At 40.7% G+C, this 16,557-nt stretch overlaps 1 protein-coding gene across 1 annotated transcript; it reads right to left on the minus strand.

The window, feature by feature from the left end:
* Positions 1-6,985: 6,985 nt before the first annotated feature.
* LOC109475238 (protein KRI1 homolog) lies at positions 6,986-14,783 on the minus strand. The gene is made up of 17 exons (XM_019775839.1): positions 14,694-14,783; positions 14,245-14,321; positions 13,985-14,087; positions 13,715-13,820; positions 13,514-13,559; positions 13,255-13,304; positions 12,691-12,853; positions 12,173-12,276; positions 11,642-11,774; positions 11,168-11,263; positions 10,565-10,735; positions 10,331-10,412; positions 9,851-9,963; positions 9,229-9,370; positions 8,740-8,870; positions 8,222-8,385; positions 6,986-7,738 (listed from the first exon to the last, which is right to left on the minus strand). Exons 1-17 carry the CDS (start codon positions 14,779-14,781, stop codon positions 7,141-7,143), a joined length of 2,367 nt encoding a protein of 788 aa, XP_019631398.1. The 5' UTR covers positions 14,782-14,783; the 3' UTR covers positions 6,986-7,140.
* Positions 14,784-16,557: the final 1,774 nt, after the last annotated feature.

Genomic DNA, 16,557 nt, shown 5'->3' on the forward strand with positions numbered 1-16,557 from the left:
TGTAAAGCATGTGATAACTGGATAGTCGACTTTGATAAAATCTGGCAGTTATTTGCCCAGATCTACCTTGGTGTGCCTGCTGTCTATGTATTAACTCTTACAGCAAACTGTATGGACATACTGGTGCTACAGTAGGGAGCAGTTTTGTAAATTTTAGCTGTGTGTGAATTAGTTTAAAACTTGTCATGTTCCCTCAGACAGTCTTGAGCTAGAAACAAGTGCTGCAACTAAGTTGTAAAAAAATCTGGTTTGTGGTGTCAAGCAAAGCGACTGTACAAGAATGTGTAGGTGAACATTGTAAACTGTAACTTTTTTTACATTTATTTCCTGAGCTTTTGTACATATAAATGCTAGGCATATGTCATTGAGCAGAATTGTAGAAAGTAGACATAGCACAATGTTGGAACAGCTGATTTTGCTTACTGCTGTAGAGACAACTTATCAAATGTTTTACTTACAGTGACCCATGCTTAAAACATAGCCTTGTATCCATCCCAATTGTAGGTACCAGGTCTGTGACATGCTGAGGGCACAATAGAGACCATGCAAATCAGGGCTTTAGCCAGCTCGAAATTTTTTACCGTCAACCCCAGGTCAACCCAATTCGCGAAAAAAAAAATACCGTCAACGCGAAAAAAAAATTCCGTCAATGATTACTTTTAAAGAATGTCTTTCACGATCCGGTGATCGACATCACGCCCTCCCGCACACTTAATGCATTCGGTGTTCTAAATACCCATCAAGATTGCAGAATAAAAAAAAAACTACACAACCTGCAATTTTGCAGAATGAAAAAAAAAATCTACAGTTCTCACAAGGAGACAACACGCAATGAACAATCCGCTAGCTATGCCCTTTGTTTTGATCCGCTCGTATCCCGCCGCGATTCAAGCCGCGGCCATGCAAATGAACCTACTCATGACGTCACAGCCTCCGATTTCCACCGAGCCGGGCCCGAGCGCTGACCGACAGCAGGCGATGTGGCTCAGATCTCCGACGATTTCCTTATTTAGAGCGTTCGGAAGACTTCGGGTAGCAAACAAAATGGCCGACATGTACATGATTTTACTTGTCAGCTTCGCTTCTCTACCGAAATGAGGAAGTTACAACTCCTTTGCGGACTTTAGCGGCCATGAAGTTGACTTGGGGAAGCGCTGAGACGTGATTTCGCTACGGCATAGAGGATTTTGCCGCGGAGGGAGTTACGTGGCCGGCAAAAACTCGCGTGTCAGCGATCCTCCAGAAATCTTTATGCTGCCGCTCAAGTCTTCGCGCGAAGGAGGTCTGACGAAGTTTTAGATTAAATAAGGCCACATTGTGTGGATCAATCTCGGTTTTCTTGTGACAGTATGATTATTCAAGTACAGTATATCATTCAAAAACGTTTGATATTTCTTTGTTCGTTGTCACATGTTTATTTATCGTATTGTCATGTACAGTTAGCAGCGTGTGTCTGAGTCGAGCCATTGTTTTATTTTATTCTTATGTGGCCGTTAGCACAAGTTGTTTTAACAGACAGCAACATTGAACAATAGAGCCAAGTCAACAGACGTCGGCATGGTCCTTGAAATCAGGTTTCCCGCCGCCGTGCGTTTGGAAAAGACGCCGCGCCGTGGCTCATTCAAATTCGCTAGATTTTTTCCATGTCTTTACCCACGATTTTTGACCGTCAATGTTGACGGTAAGGACTAAAATTTTTACCGTCAGACGGGACAAATTACCGTCAATTGACGGTAAAACGGGCGCTGGCTAAAGCCCTGATGCAAATATTTGATGGTCATGTGGTCACCCTCTCATTGGCTCAATCTTTATTTGCCATTTTCTGATTGGTTGAGCTGATAATTGTGCTTGTGCAATCTCATTTAGATTGATGCTGAATGTCCATCACAATTATCATTTCAACCAATAACAGTATGGCAGTTGGCAATTCAGCCAATGAAAGTAGCCACATGTCGGTCAAATATTTGCATTTCTTCATTTTGCTGGAAGTGGGCGGGGCTTAATCTCTACTAGACTAACTCCGCTGGTTATACTAGTACATATAGGAGAATATTTGCCAGGGGAGTTTGGCCGCCTCATGGACTGGATGTGCAGTTCAGAGGGAAAGAAACTACTAGTACCTTCCCGAGGCCAGACTCCCTTGGCCAATTTTACTCTCTTTTTTGCCAAATTCTATGATCCTTATTCCCGTAAAAAGGCCTGGTAGAGGCTAGGCGGGGCTATGGGATTTGTCTAATACAGGAATGGTTACCAGGATGGTTATCCGATACTTAAAAAAGCAACCCCAGGGTCTTATTGTGTATATTTGTTTAGTCCAGTTTGCAAAAGCTCTACAGACAAGAGTTGTGAGATTTCCACCTGGGTGTTGTACAATAATTGCACATTTTGATATGAATGGTGTACAAAGTTTCATACATAGGAGGAGTACATGTACATGGCATTAATGAATTGACTTGTTTTGTGTTAAAAGTTTTGAAAATAAAAGCTGCCAGGCTGAACTTGCCTTGTGTCCTTTTTATGCCAAGTTTTAAAGTCTTGAAGGTAAATTCTAAATGTATGTGAATGACCAAAAAAGCTCTGGACTTAACCGCTCGTACAAGCCTCTCTTGTACAGAAAGGCTTCCAGTTAAAAATATATCGATGGAACAGTCCATTTCTTATTAATTCCCCGTATTTTGATGGTCAGAAATAGTTTCAAGGTCAAGAACGAGAGACAAAAAGACCTGAAGTAAAACCCCCATAAGAGCCCATCGCGTTTCCCCACTCGCGAAATGGCCAAATCTGGGAATGAGCGAGGCTTCGTTAGCGATATACGGCCCTTTTCGAAACGGGGACCCGAAAACGGGGGTGTGATAGGGGATGAATTTCCGCTTTTTTAAATTTGGAAAAATAAAACTTATGGCATATTTCGGCCTCCTTCTTTTCAGAGTATACTCCTAATGGTCTTCACTATATTCCTACTTATTGCCTTCCAACAAATTTTCTTCGTTCTCGAGTTATACGTCAAAACGTGTTTTTGCGATCAGCTGATCACTTGCAGAACTGGTCACTTTCTTTGCAGAAGCGGAGTTTTCGCCGTCGGAGACATTACCATATGAATGAAAACCAAGCAGATGTCAGCGGGGAAATCGCATACAGTGACAATCCTCCAGCTTTGTTTACGATTTCCCTACTGACATCTGCTTGGTTTTCGTTCATATGGTAATATATCCGACGGCAAGGCGAGGGCATTTCGCAGCAATATAATGCAGACTTATTTCTTTCTCAAATAAACCACTTGTAACCCCAAAGACACTCCCAGCAAATCTGTGGTTGATTTGTAGCAAGAAACTGTTGTTGAAAATCTTTATTTATCAGAATATCCCTTCTCAAAGCCTTCCTTTTACAACTAGATTCAACAATGTCCAGTTTAGCCAACACGTCACTCACTCACTCACTCACTCACTCACTCACTCACTCACTCACTCACTCGCTCACTCACTCACTCACCCACGCACTCGCTCGCTCGCTCGCTCACTCACTCACTCACTCACTCAGCTCCGCATGCCCCTCCAGGGGGCATAGCGCCTCTGCATACGGCCCTCCAGGTCTGTCTGTCTCTGGCTGCCACCAGTAAATGGGTAAATGTGACCCTGCAGTTCGGAGACAAATCGCTAGAGGCCACTGCTACACGGTCTATCTGCCGGATAGTGTCAATACGTTTCACCGACGACAGGGCGCTTCGCAGAGAAGAGAGCGCCTATTTCCAACTCTAACCCTAATCATAACTTCAATTTTAACCTTAGCGATAACCATAACAACATCTAAAACCGTGGGACGGCGAAACATAACAGGAAATGTTGCTGTGAGTGACTTAATTTAGTATTTTGTACAAAGGTTCATAAAAAAAGGGGAGTGTGCAACTGCAGTACTACTGTTACGTCATAGTTGCGTTAGCCACAGGTAAATGTGACCCTGCAGTTTGGAGACAAATCGCTAGAGGCCACTGCTACACGGTCGACGGGCCAGGTTTCGTCCTGACGTTTCGCCGACGTCAGGACGTTTTGCAGTCAAGGGAACGACTATTTCATACTCTAACACTAATCAATTCTAACAATAGCGATAATCATAACAACAAAATTTCAGCTTATACATGGCACGGCGAACCATAACAGGAAACCGCAATTTCGGCGGCGTTTTCAGGAATGTTGGTACGAAACAGACGCTACTTTTACTATTCAACATCACCGAACATGTAAACAAACATGGCGGCCCGGTTGTGTTCGGTGCGCGACACGGTAGAATTGGTATCGTTGTGGAGTATTTAGCGGGATTTGAAGACCACCGACCCTCCGTACACCGAGTTAACAGAGCAGACAAGTATAAGGGACAACCATAAATCGGGGTCAAGTCAAACTCAAAGCAAATATAATCACGCAGACGTGAATTACAACAGTACAGTGGTAGAAAATACGATTTGCTTATGAATCATTGCACTGGAGGTGGTCAACAATACTAGACCATGCAGCAGCGACCTCTAGCGATTTATCTTCAAAGCACACACCGCTGCAGTGTTTCTCTGCTCCAGGCCTCTTGATCAGCACCAAGGTCAGCACCAGTTAACATTCAAAACAGGCTTGACCGTGCGGCTTTTCAGGATCTCGTAGCCTGGAACAGCCTGACTTTGTGGCGATTCAGAAGGTTAGAATGTTAGCTGCGTTTGTAGCAAGAAACTGCTGTTAAAATCTTTATTTATCAGAATATCGCACGGTCAAGTCTGTTCCGAATGTTAACTGGTGCTGACCTTGGTGCTGATCAAGAGATGGTGATGTTGAATAGTAAAAGTAGCGTCTCTTTCGTAGCAACATTCCCGAAAACGCCGCCGAAATTGCGGTTTCCTGTTCTGGTTCGCCGTCCCATATTTTTAGCTGAATTTTTTAAAAATGATTATCGCTATTGTTAGAATTGATTACTGTTGAGTATGAAACAGTCCCTTGACTGCAAAACGCCCTGATGTCGGCGAAACGTCATGACGAAACCTGGCCGATTGACGGTGTAGCAGTGGCCTCTAGCGATTTGTCTCCAAACTGCAGGGTCACATTTACCTCTGGCTAACGTAACTATGACGTAACTGTAGTACTGCAGTTGCACACTCCCCTTTGTGATGAACCTTTGTACAAAATACTAAATTAAGCCACTCACAGCAACATTTCCTGTTATGTTTCGCCGTCCTATGGTTTTAGATGTTGTTATGGTTATCGCTATGGTTAGAATTGAAGTTATGATTAGGGTTAGAGTTGGAAATAGGAGCTCTCTTGACTGCGAAGCGTCCTGACGTCGGTGAAACGTATTGACAATATCAGCAGGTGGACCGTGTAGCAGTGGCCTCTAGCGATTTGTCTCCGAACTGCAGGGTCACATTTACCTGTGGCTGACGTGTTGGCTAAACTGGAGATTGTTGAATCTAGTTGTGAAGGGATATTCTGATAAATAAAGATTTTTAACAGCAGTTTCTTGCTACAAATCAACCACAGATTTGCTGGGAGTGTCTTTGGGGTTACAAGTGGTTTATTTGAGAAAGAAATAAGTCTGCATTATATTGCTACGAAATGCCCTCGCCTCGCCGTCGGACATATTACCATATGAATGAAAACCAAGCAGATGTCAGCAGGGAAATCGTAAACAAAGCTGGAGGATTGTCACTGGATCTCGGATGCGATTTCCCCGCTGACATCTGCTTGGTTTTCGTTCATATGTTAATGTATCCGACGGCGAAAACTCCGCTTCTGCAAACAAAGTGACCAGTTTTGCAAGCGATCAGCTGATCGCAAAAACACGTTTTGACGTATAACTCGAGAACGAAGAAAATTTGTTGGAAGGCAATAAGTAGAAATATAGTGAAGATCATTAGGAGTATACTCTGAAAAGAACGAGGCCGAAAAACGCCGAAGTTGTATTTTTCCAAATTTAAAAAAGCGGAAATTCATCCCCTACCACACCCCCGTTTTCGAGTCCCCGTTTCGAAAAGGGCCGTATCTCCCTAACGAAGCCTCGCTCATTCCCAGATTTGGCCATTTCGCGAGTGGGGAAACGCGATGGGCTCTTATATGGGGGTTTTACTTCAGGTCTTTTCGTCTCTCGTTCTTGACCTTGAAACTATTTCTGACCATCAAAATACGGGGAATTAATAGATTTTTAAATGGAAGCCTTTCTTTACAAGAGAGGCTTGTACGAATGGTTGAATCCGGAGCTTTTTTTGTAACTTATCATCAACGTTTTGGTTTTAACAATGTGTTTCACAGTGTCAGAATGGGTGCAATATTCTCTTTCTCTCTGTCTCTTGTCTCCATGTTGACATCTTGAAAAGGCAATAGTTACCTGTTATGTCAATCCTTCCACAAATGTTGTAAATCCCAACTTAATAAATATTGAATATAAACAAATAAGAACAATGTTGCAGCTACAAATCAAGAAACAAGACATGAAGTCAGAATTTTTCACTCAAAATGTATTCAAAATAGAATTGCAGAAACATTTTCTGTAATATAGCATCAACGGTAAAAGACAAATGATTGAGCTTTAACATACTTCAAAGAAATATCTTAGTAAACTGCAAATTGCATGGTACAGTAATTCTAACTGGATTCAATACTACATAAATTTCTGCTAGAATAGAAACACTTAAAGTGGACTGTACATGGTGCAGTTCTCACTCATATCATTTGTAACTGTTGTATAGAAGCTATCACTGTTGGCACAAAACCATAGAATTTAATTATAGAAACGCTAAAATTGTATCCTGATTGAATACTGACAAGTGGCTTCTGATATTCCCCCTAAATTTCTAGACAAATTTTACCTGCACCACTTTGAGAAGTAGGGATCATACTAAAAACTGTTCAAAAACAATAGCCATTATTTCTTTCATGTACATTTTACAGATGGGAAAAGTCAATGTAGCAAATAAAAATCCACATACATGTACAACTGCATAAACCCAGTACATGGACCGGTACATGTAGACATCAGAAATACCTGCACACTTCCAATTTACCTGCACTAACCTGCATAGGCATGCTGCATTCTGACTGATGGCAACGAAGTGGACAAAAACAGTATACAAACTAGAAAGATACATCACATTACTTTCCCTTCTCTATTTTATGTATTTGACTCTTTCTTTTGTTTTTTCTTCTGGTTCTGAAGAATGTACTTAAACTTCTTAGGATTAAAACCGTACGCTTTGATTCTCTCTGCCGACATCTTAGGAGGCTGTTTTTTCTCTCCTTGTACCCTTGCTACAGCCTTTTGTTTCTTCTTCTCCTTTTTGTTGTTGTCCTTTTTGTTTACATCTTCAGCAGTGTTTCCTTCGTTTGAGCTCTGTTTTCTTGTCTCTCCTTTACCGTTTGTTTCTGTTGTGTCTTCTTGTTGTTGTGTAGGATTATTGTCTGTGGCTGGAGTTTCATGAGTGAGCTTCCTCTTCCTTTGCCTTCTTCTTTTCTTCTTTTTCGGGGTTGTAGCATTTCCGTCTTCCCCTCCCCCATTCATAGACTTGTCCTCTTCCCTCTCTACTACTTTTGTCTCTTTTACACCTTCAGTAGGAGCTGTCGTCTCAGGCTCTGTCTGTGAGTCAGTTTTCTGCTTCTTAGTCACCTCTCCAGTGTCTTGAGAAAGTTCTGGTCTGTCCTTCCTTTTCTTTGACACTTCTTGAGACATCGTGGGGGTAGCAGCATCTTTGTCCTCTTCTTCATTGTCCTCTCTGGATGTGAAATAAGAAAACAATTAAGTAACGGATCTTAATTAATACCCTGTAAGGTCACTTATTGTGTTGTTTATTGATATGGAAAGTCAGTGAAAACGTGTTTTCGCGTCTAGGCTGGTTCTAGCTATTTATGGATGGTACCCCAAAAAAAAGGGACTCCTCGCATAGTTCGCTTTTGGGGCTACTTCAAATGCTTCAAGTATGAAATAATGATGAACAAGAGATGGCACCAAATACCAATAATAAATACATGTGATAAGAATGTCAACAGACAGAATTTCTCATCCAGAATATTTTTTGTTTTGCTGCCCTGAAATTACATTGAATGCCTTTAATCTTGCTCCATAGTACAAAATGTACTAGATTTTCATTTGTGAAGATTAGTCATCCAGGGTTGAATCAATAAAACAGTACTTCAAACTTTTCTACTGGACATAAGAAAAAGTGTGAAACACTATTTCATGTACTAGATTTTCTTACATCTCCCTTGACAGGCTGGCCAGTATCCTGTGTTTCTTCCTGGTGTCTCTGCCCTTCTTCCGGTATCTCTTCAGTTCTCTGTGCTCCTCCTCCTCCGACCGGTACTTGGACATGGCCTTCACCGAACACCAGGTGTTCAACTCACTGTCTGCAGCTGTCAGCACCTGACAGGTGTCAATCACATAAGTGTCAATCAATCAATCAATCTCTAAAACATATTTTCTTACACATATGTATAAAATGTACCTGCATACAAACCTTTTACATCAACTGAAACCCAATCTCTGCCCATCCACTTCTAATTCTTGCTGCCCCATAAACCAACACTGCTCAAAGTAACACTTCTGTCCCAAAATTACATGTAACAATGAACCAAATACAAAGTTTCTATAGGTGATTTTTTCTGCTTTTTTATAATCCAACACTTTAATATTCAGCTGTATTTTGTCAACAGCTCTAGCAATTTGGCTCAGTATTATATTGCAAAAGTTTATTTTTCAGCCCAGCATGAATGTTACCTCTTCTGTAGTCAGCCCAAAGTCGTTGGCCATAACATTTCGGTACTTGAAGCGACAGGGCATGTCACCAATGACGTCTTCATAGTCCAGCTTGTAATATTCACTCAGATATTCCTCAAATGTCTTGTCATCTGAAACAGAATGAAGTATACGTTAATGTTACTGGTATCATAAAATCATAACACATAAGGATTTTGTAGGTATTGCCTCATGTGACATAATGGACATAATGAGTGCTAAGCAGCTTACACAGGAACCAAGAGGTGCGGGGTTCAAATCCAGAGTCTAAAGTTTAAAAAACACTACACATCAAGTTTCAGCTAACAGTGAGTTAGTCTAGACTGCCCTAAGATTATTTTTGAATTCGGCACTTGACATGAATCATATGAAACAAAATTGAGATGGCAGAAAAAAATTTCAGGCCGACTAGAACATTGTTGTATGCAGATTTTAAAGAAACCACAAGAAAGGAAGGCATGCTCAACTCACTTGGATCAAAGACTGGTTTCTTCTTGTTGACGGCTTCTGCAAAGTACGTTCCTAACTTCCTCCTGCGTTTCTTCTTCTTTGACATGGCCAAGATTTCCTGGGAGGTCGACTGTTGGGCTTCAGGATCGTAGTCTGCATCCATCTAGAAAAGTCATTTTTTCATGATAACTTTGGACTTTGAAAATCCAGTTTTACTGCCCTGAAATTGCTTTGGGTGCCTTTAGAAATGTACAGTAAAGAAAAATGTCATACAATTTGTGTCAGGCAACCTTGGGGTGTAGCAAAGTTTGATTGAATCTCAAAAGTATCTTTCAGATAAACAAGGAAAGATTGTAAGGTGTAGCACACCGGCATAAGGTACTGCGCCTGCGCAAAATCCTGATTTTTCATGTTTTTTGTTGGATGTTTGGTCATCGTTGCATTAGAAATTTGCCTGTTGCATGCAATGTCTTCTCCCAACACATTTGAAAACTACAGACAGGATGTTAACCTTATTTGCGCAAATATGACCTGATATGAGACGTTCTGCCGAAGTGTGTGCACTATACATTACAGGTTTTGCACAGGTTTTGCGCAGTATGTTTTGCCGACGTGCTGGAAGATTGTAAGGTGTACAACTCACATTGAAGTCTGGATCATCACAGTGTGGCTCCTCCCACTCCTGGCTGTTCTCCCAGTCATACTCACCCCCTCCTCCCTCCGCCCCATCAGGACCCTGCCATTGGTTCCAGTTCACTGCAAGTGGACAGAAACAAAAGCTGCACTTTGGAATTCATCCATGATAACTGTGAAGAAGGTTGCTGTACATAATAGTTGGGTAACCCTGGCTGTTGTAAGACGAACTAGAGCAAGTTTCTCTGAACTGCAGGTGCATTTCTGTTATGTTTATTTCACTCAGATTAAAGGAAAAAAGCATACCATACACAATGTAGAATACAAATACTGTACTTTGGAATTCATCCATGATAACTTTGTACAAAGTCATAAAAGTGCCTCCTAGCAAGTTTCTCTAAACTGCAGGTGCATTTTTGTATTTCATTCGGATTGGCGGATTTTGGACTGCACTTTGGAATTCATCCAAATTTCTTTGGAAGTTTCTCACCATCTTCCTCCAATTCCTCTTCTTCTGGAAACTCTGGTTTCTGCCCTTCTTCCTCTCCATAGTAGTCTTCATTGAAGACATTCTGAAAGATAAAAGAAAAATATGGGCAGATGTCTGGTCCAGGTCATTGACCTCATGTGTTTGGAGAAGAAGAAGAAGAGTTAACAGAGCAAAAACAGTACACTACTGGCACTGTAACAATTATAAAGAGATAGCAGACAGTCTCTAGTTTACCTGCATCATCTCATCATATTTCTTGGGGTCGAAGTCTCCTTCTAAGTCTGCCTGGTTGAAGCCGATGTCCTGATTTCCTGTGATCTCCTTAAGATGGTCCAGTTTATCCAGGATCTCCTTCTTCTTAAGGTTCTTCAGCTGTCTTAGTTCTTCTTTCTTCTTGTGTTTCTCCTACAACATTAAGACAAAGAGATAAGTATTGTCTTTTGGAATGAAGCACTGTTTTGCTGCACTTTGACAGCAAAATGCTAGAGGGGGCTTACAATCAGTTAGTACATAAAAGTGATGAATAATACAACCAATTGTTAAACCTGTCAGTGAACACGACTATTTCTACAATTTTCGATAATCAGAAAAGTGTATATCAAAATAAAAGTTACTAGTAGTCTCCACTATTCAATTATTTTTACATCTGCTCATGCCTATATTTTCTTGCCTCTGAACAACTAATAATTGGTTTCAGAATTTTTGTTCATATTAAAATGGTTGTAAGTTTAATACATGTAGTAAAACTGTAAAATAGGGTGCAGTGAAGGCTTCACTGCTGCAGTTCACGTGACATTAAGTAGATGGAGCTTCTACACAGCCCTACTACTTTCTCACGTCTTTCTTCCTCTCCCTGGTCTCTTCCCTTTTCTTCTTCCTGCGTTCGTCTTTTCTCCGTACAGAACTGGCGATGGTTCGCGGATAGCTCTTGATCTGTGTGCACACAAAATAAATGAGTTAACTAGAAGGGAACATTTGCAAAGCAAATGCATAATGTTTACCTTCGCATATGGTCTGCTCTGTTACTCAAACACATTCATATATATGGTGACAGGAGTCTAAATCCCTCCTGCTATAAAATTGCAACATGATGTAACCCAACACTACTTACCATGGTGACAGAAGAAGGTAAACATAATCAGCAGACAGACCATAAAATTATTGCATGTATATGCGCGTGTCTGTGTGTGTGTGTGTCCGTGTATCCAAGACCATGTACTTGTGTATTTATACAATTTTAAAACCCTTGCAAAAACCTGCCTCTTAAGACTGAAACAATCTACAGACACAATTTAAACTTAAAATACTCACAAATTCTGCATCTGGCTCTTCATATCTGAAGTTGAATTTTCTCTCAAAGTTTTCAGCCTTTTCCAGATACTCCTCATCCTCAGAGTAATCAATATCATCATCATCATCCACGATCTCATCATAGGTGGGGATCCTACAGGGGGAGAAAAACATGACAAAAAAGGTGATGAAAAGTGAAAAAAGTGATCTCTCAATCCCATTTAAAGACATCCAATCGGCAGTGACGGACCATATTGCCAGAGACAACTGTGTCATAGACTGGGAGGGGGCCAAGGTCATAGAGAAGACAACAACAGGAGAATCCAATGGATTAAAGAAGCAGTCTGGGTAAGGAAGTCGACCCAGTGATGAACCGGGACGAGGGGGGGGGGTACAAACTCAGCCATGTTTGGGATTGCGTTCATGCCACAGAACTCCAGTCAGAAGCTCTGAGGAAGGTGTCTGATACTATAGTGATAGACAATGAAACGTAAGCAAGGTAAGAGACTTGTTTGGCTGTGTGAAGTAAAATCCCTATAGTTTATTTCTCACCTGTCCTTGTCTGGGTCTCTGTACTCTTGGTTCAGGATGTAGTCTCTCAGGAAAGCTTCCCCCTTGTCTAGTTCAGGATTAGTCCAGTACTGTTTCAGAGGGCCCTGTGGAGGTTACAGGAAAGAAGACATACATGTACTACTCAATCTGGGCTCCAAATGCTGAAAAAACCCGTCCCATATTAGCCACATGTTTTTTTTTTTTTCTTCTAACGCCCACTATTATGATAATAATCATTCTGGCATGCTTATTAACACCTGAGAGAAGTGAGGAAAGTCCTGTAAAGTGCCTTTCCCAAGGGCACAAGGTTGGTGACATGGTAGGATTCGAACCTAGGACCTCTTTGTTCTGAGCCAAATGCTCTGCTGTTATGCCACACGACCCCATGTTAGTGATTTACAAGAATCACCCTTGCGGTATCCAGGAACAATAGTGTGAAATTTATGTACCACTAATGGAAATCCTAATAAAGTATAACACACAAACAAACAAACAAACAAACAAACAAACAAACAAACCATGTCCTTATATTTGTTGGCCAGTTCCTCCTTCTGTCCAGTCAGCCAGGCCGTGTAGTCTCTCTCATCTTCCTCTAACTCCTGCTGGGTCCTCCGTCTCTCCACCAGGAGGCTGCCATCTTCATCATCATCATCATCTCCAGCAGACAGGGCCTGTTTAAAACTGTACAAGATGTCAAATGCAATTTCAGGGCTACAAAACTGGATTTTTAAAGTCAATTTTTTGGTCATTCTTATAACGTAGTAAGTACAATGTAGGATCAATCCTACTCAACTGCATACTGATATCTGTAAGGAAAAACTGCGATGTCGCTGACAGAAAACGTGGCTTGTTTTGTATTGTAGGCTGGTTCTAGCTATTTATTGGTGGTACCCCAAAAATATAGGACGCCTCATGTTTAAATGTAGCTAGTTTTGGGACTATAAAATACCTGCACAGCCCAAATTTTACTTGCACTAAAGGTGTATATGAACCCAGTATTTCAAGCCCTGAGATATATACCTAATACATGTAGTATGTTTTAGCTTATATTAGAAATTTGCTGAAAACTGTATGTCTCTTACCTCTGCTTAATCTGCTCCTGTTCTTCATAGTAGCTGGGACTGGTGGGTCTCTACGATTGGGAAAAAAGTTGATTTGCTTCAGCCAACAGTAAATGAAAGACAGCACCAAGTTATTTTACATGATTCTTGTACATTAGCAATGAAACCTGATGCATATGTAAGGAACAATTCTCTCTCAAATGACTTAAAAAAACCCAACATTTATTGGAACTAGGATTTTTCTCAAAAAATTCAGAAACAAAAGAGCACAGATACATACATTCATAGCAAACTCCTCTTCTGAGCTCTCGTCATCACTTGGAACCCTACAGCAAACAGTAAAGAAGTTAACTCAAAGTCCAGAGTTATAAACTGGAAATGTGTCAAGGCAGTCTTGTGGTTAGGGTTGTTGACATAGAATCTAAAGGTTCTGGGTTCAAATCCCTTGCAGAAAATAAAGAAAGAAATGATTTCTACGCACCCTCCTTTTTCTAGCAGCACCTTACGCTCGTAATCTTTAAGGAACATCGGCTTCTCCTTAGGCTTTTTCCCTTTCTCCTCAGTCTTGCTGGGCTCTCCTTTCTTATCTGTAGGGAAATAAACAGTTAAAAACTTAGGGAGGTTAGAAAAATAAGTTTGTCCAAAAAACATTCAAGTTTTATATCAACAATGGGGTGAAGCAGCAGGGAGAAGGTTAAACACAAGATCTTCAATATCATGTTGCATAAGACACTTATGTAAGATTTTGTACCTTCATCATAGAAGTTGGTGTCCTGTTGGTAAATCCGTGGGTCTTTACTCTTCAGAGCTGCCAGGGTTTTCAAGAAGCCCTTTTCTATGGCTGGGGTCAGCTCCTATAAGAAGACAAAAATTGAAATGTTTATATTAGCTTTTGGCAAAAATTACACATAAAATGATAAAAACTGTCTTGAGTTCTAATTTTTCCTACAAACCATATAAGATACATGTAACATAAATGAGAGTGTTACTAAGAACTAGAAAAAAACCTACCACTGCATCCTCGTCTTCTGTCTCTGATGAAGAACTGGAACTGGCGTCCACATCTACATCTCCATAACGGTCTTTCACTGGTAGGGAGTAGAGTAAAGGGGACATTTAAATCACTCTTACAATACATCTTACCTTACCCGAAATAATTTTGACATAACTTAAGGTTACTAGTACTTAAGTCTGAAAATCTTTCGCTCTTCTATACATCTACATATAATTTTTATAATTTTTAAATATGATTACCAGCTAGTTTTTTTTCCTGCTAATTCTATGCTAGTAAGTATACACATGTGTATGTTGCACATGCATGTTCACTCGTCGTAGCACATGCGTGCCCATGCCCCCCTCCCCCTACACGAATACAAACACTCTTTTAGACCTTCCAACTCAGGGCTATTCACATCTCATGGATTCTAATAACAAAGTAACACATAATCTGCAAAGCTCACGTTTCTGGAGCTCCTCTTTCCTTCTGTACTCGTCATATTTCTTGGCGAAATCTTTGTTGATGCGAAACCCGACATCGTCTTCCGCCATGTTGGAAAATTAGCCTGGTGACCTCACTTTGGACCAATCCATAGTTTTAAGGGGTCAAAATTAGAATATTAGCATTTTAAAATTACAGATGCTGTCTTATAAGTCGATTATGATATCATTTATTCGAACAATAATATAACTTTAATGAATTTTATAGATTATTGATGTGAATTTTTAAATTTTAAATTCTAGAAATGTAACATGAGAAAAGTAGATACCCCTATTTAGTGGTCTAGTTCAAAAAGGTTAATCGAGGTCATTGACCCCAGGCGGTAAGTACAAGATGCCAGACTTTTCTATCTTAAATTAAAGACGTTCAAACACAGATCTGTGGTTTTCCTTCGTGTCTTAAGCTTTATATTACCACAAAGAACATCTCAAGTGTCGATCTGACACCAAGTGAGTAGGGGAGGAAAGAGATTTGATTGGGAAAACTAATTATGCCTCACTGAAAAAGGTGCAGACCCTCTAAGGTCTCTTAACTACATGTACTTATATTAGATTGCTCAACTGTATTTACTCTGCACTGTCTTACTCTTGAATATATTTTAAGCTAACGCAAATTATTGATCAAAAACCCTAGATTATTAAAAGTGCACATAATGAAACCAATTTGTCTTCAGTATCTGTATCAGGAAACGTTAATAATACTACTTATTGCCGGTATAACCGCCCTTCGGTGTAACACACCAGCTAAGACACTCACTGAAATAAAAGTACATAGATGAATAAATGAATTCTTGAATTCTTCTTCAGTTCTTGATTGTTTCTGTCTCCAGATGTGAAGATGTATGCAGGCCACACAGTGTTCCTGTTGGTGTGCCTGCTGACCCAGGTTCTGGGTGTGATAATCTTCCTGAAGGGTTTCATCCCCATTAAGAAGGCCGTCCCCGGACATGCCACTCTTCTGGACATTCCTCCGGAGCCTTGGGAGAATGATACTGCTGCCTACGAGGTACATATTAAGTATCAGTGTCACTTACTGTAAGGCTCAGGAAAATGTTTTCCTTAAGTGTTTCCCGTTTCAGTCTAGAAAAAATTAGGGTCGGTACTCCGTAAGTAGGGATTATCTTTTTCTTTTTAGACTTTGCTGTTCTCTTTTGATCCAACTTGTACGATACAGTTTAATAAAGTGAAACTTCGTAATGCATATAAGGAAACTTATATTTTCAATGTCAACGTTGGAAAACTGATTGTACAATGTTTCCTCACTCAGGGTCGGATCATGGACCTTAGAAGAAAAGGTCAATTCAAAATTGAACGTTATTGCAACAGTAGCAGAATAATCTATTCCTGGATAGTGTGTGAGTGAGTGATTGCAGCCCAGGTATGGCATAAAATGAAGTTTAATTAACTATCATCTACTTCACAGAACCTTAGTGCCGACTCAGACAGCTTTGCCATCCCAGGCTCCCCACTCTCCCCCATATTTGGCCGTCTGGTGATCATGTTGGTGGATGCCATGAGAGCAGACTTCATGTATGGAGAGAGTGGGAAAACCTTCATGCCATATACACGAGCACTGGTCGACTCCAACTCATCTGTAAGGTAAGTCGGCAACTTTAGCCTCAAATTCAAAAAGAAAGAAATCAGAGGTTTCAGGCCTCCAGGGTGTTTTGGTGTCATGAAGTCCTCCATGTACTGCCCACTTATCCTTACCTGGCATCACTTGAAGGCTTAACCATCCATTCAATCAAGCAACCAAATATACACCCATTGTCCCTGAAATTGTCTCTGCTGGGCAAGCACACATACAACCCCACTCATGATCTACCA

Source organism: Branchiostoma belcheri, unplaced genomic scaffold, assembly GCF_001625305.1.
Source record: "Branchiostoma belcheri isolate BF01 breed outbred unplaced genomic scaffold, Haploidv18h27 scaffold33, whole genome shotgun sequence".
Classification (NCBI taxonomy): Eukaryota; Metazoa; Chordata; class Leptocardii; order Amphioxiformes; family Branchiostomatidae; genus Branchiostoma; species Branchiostoma belcheri.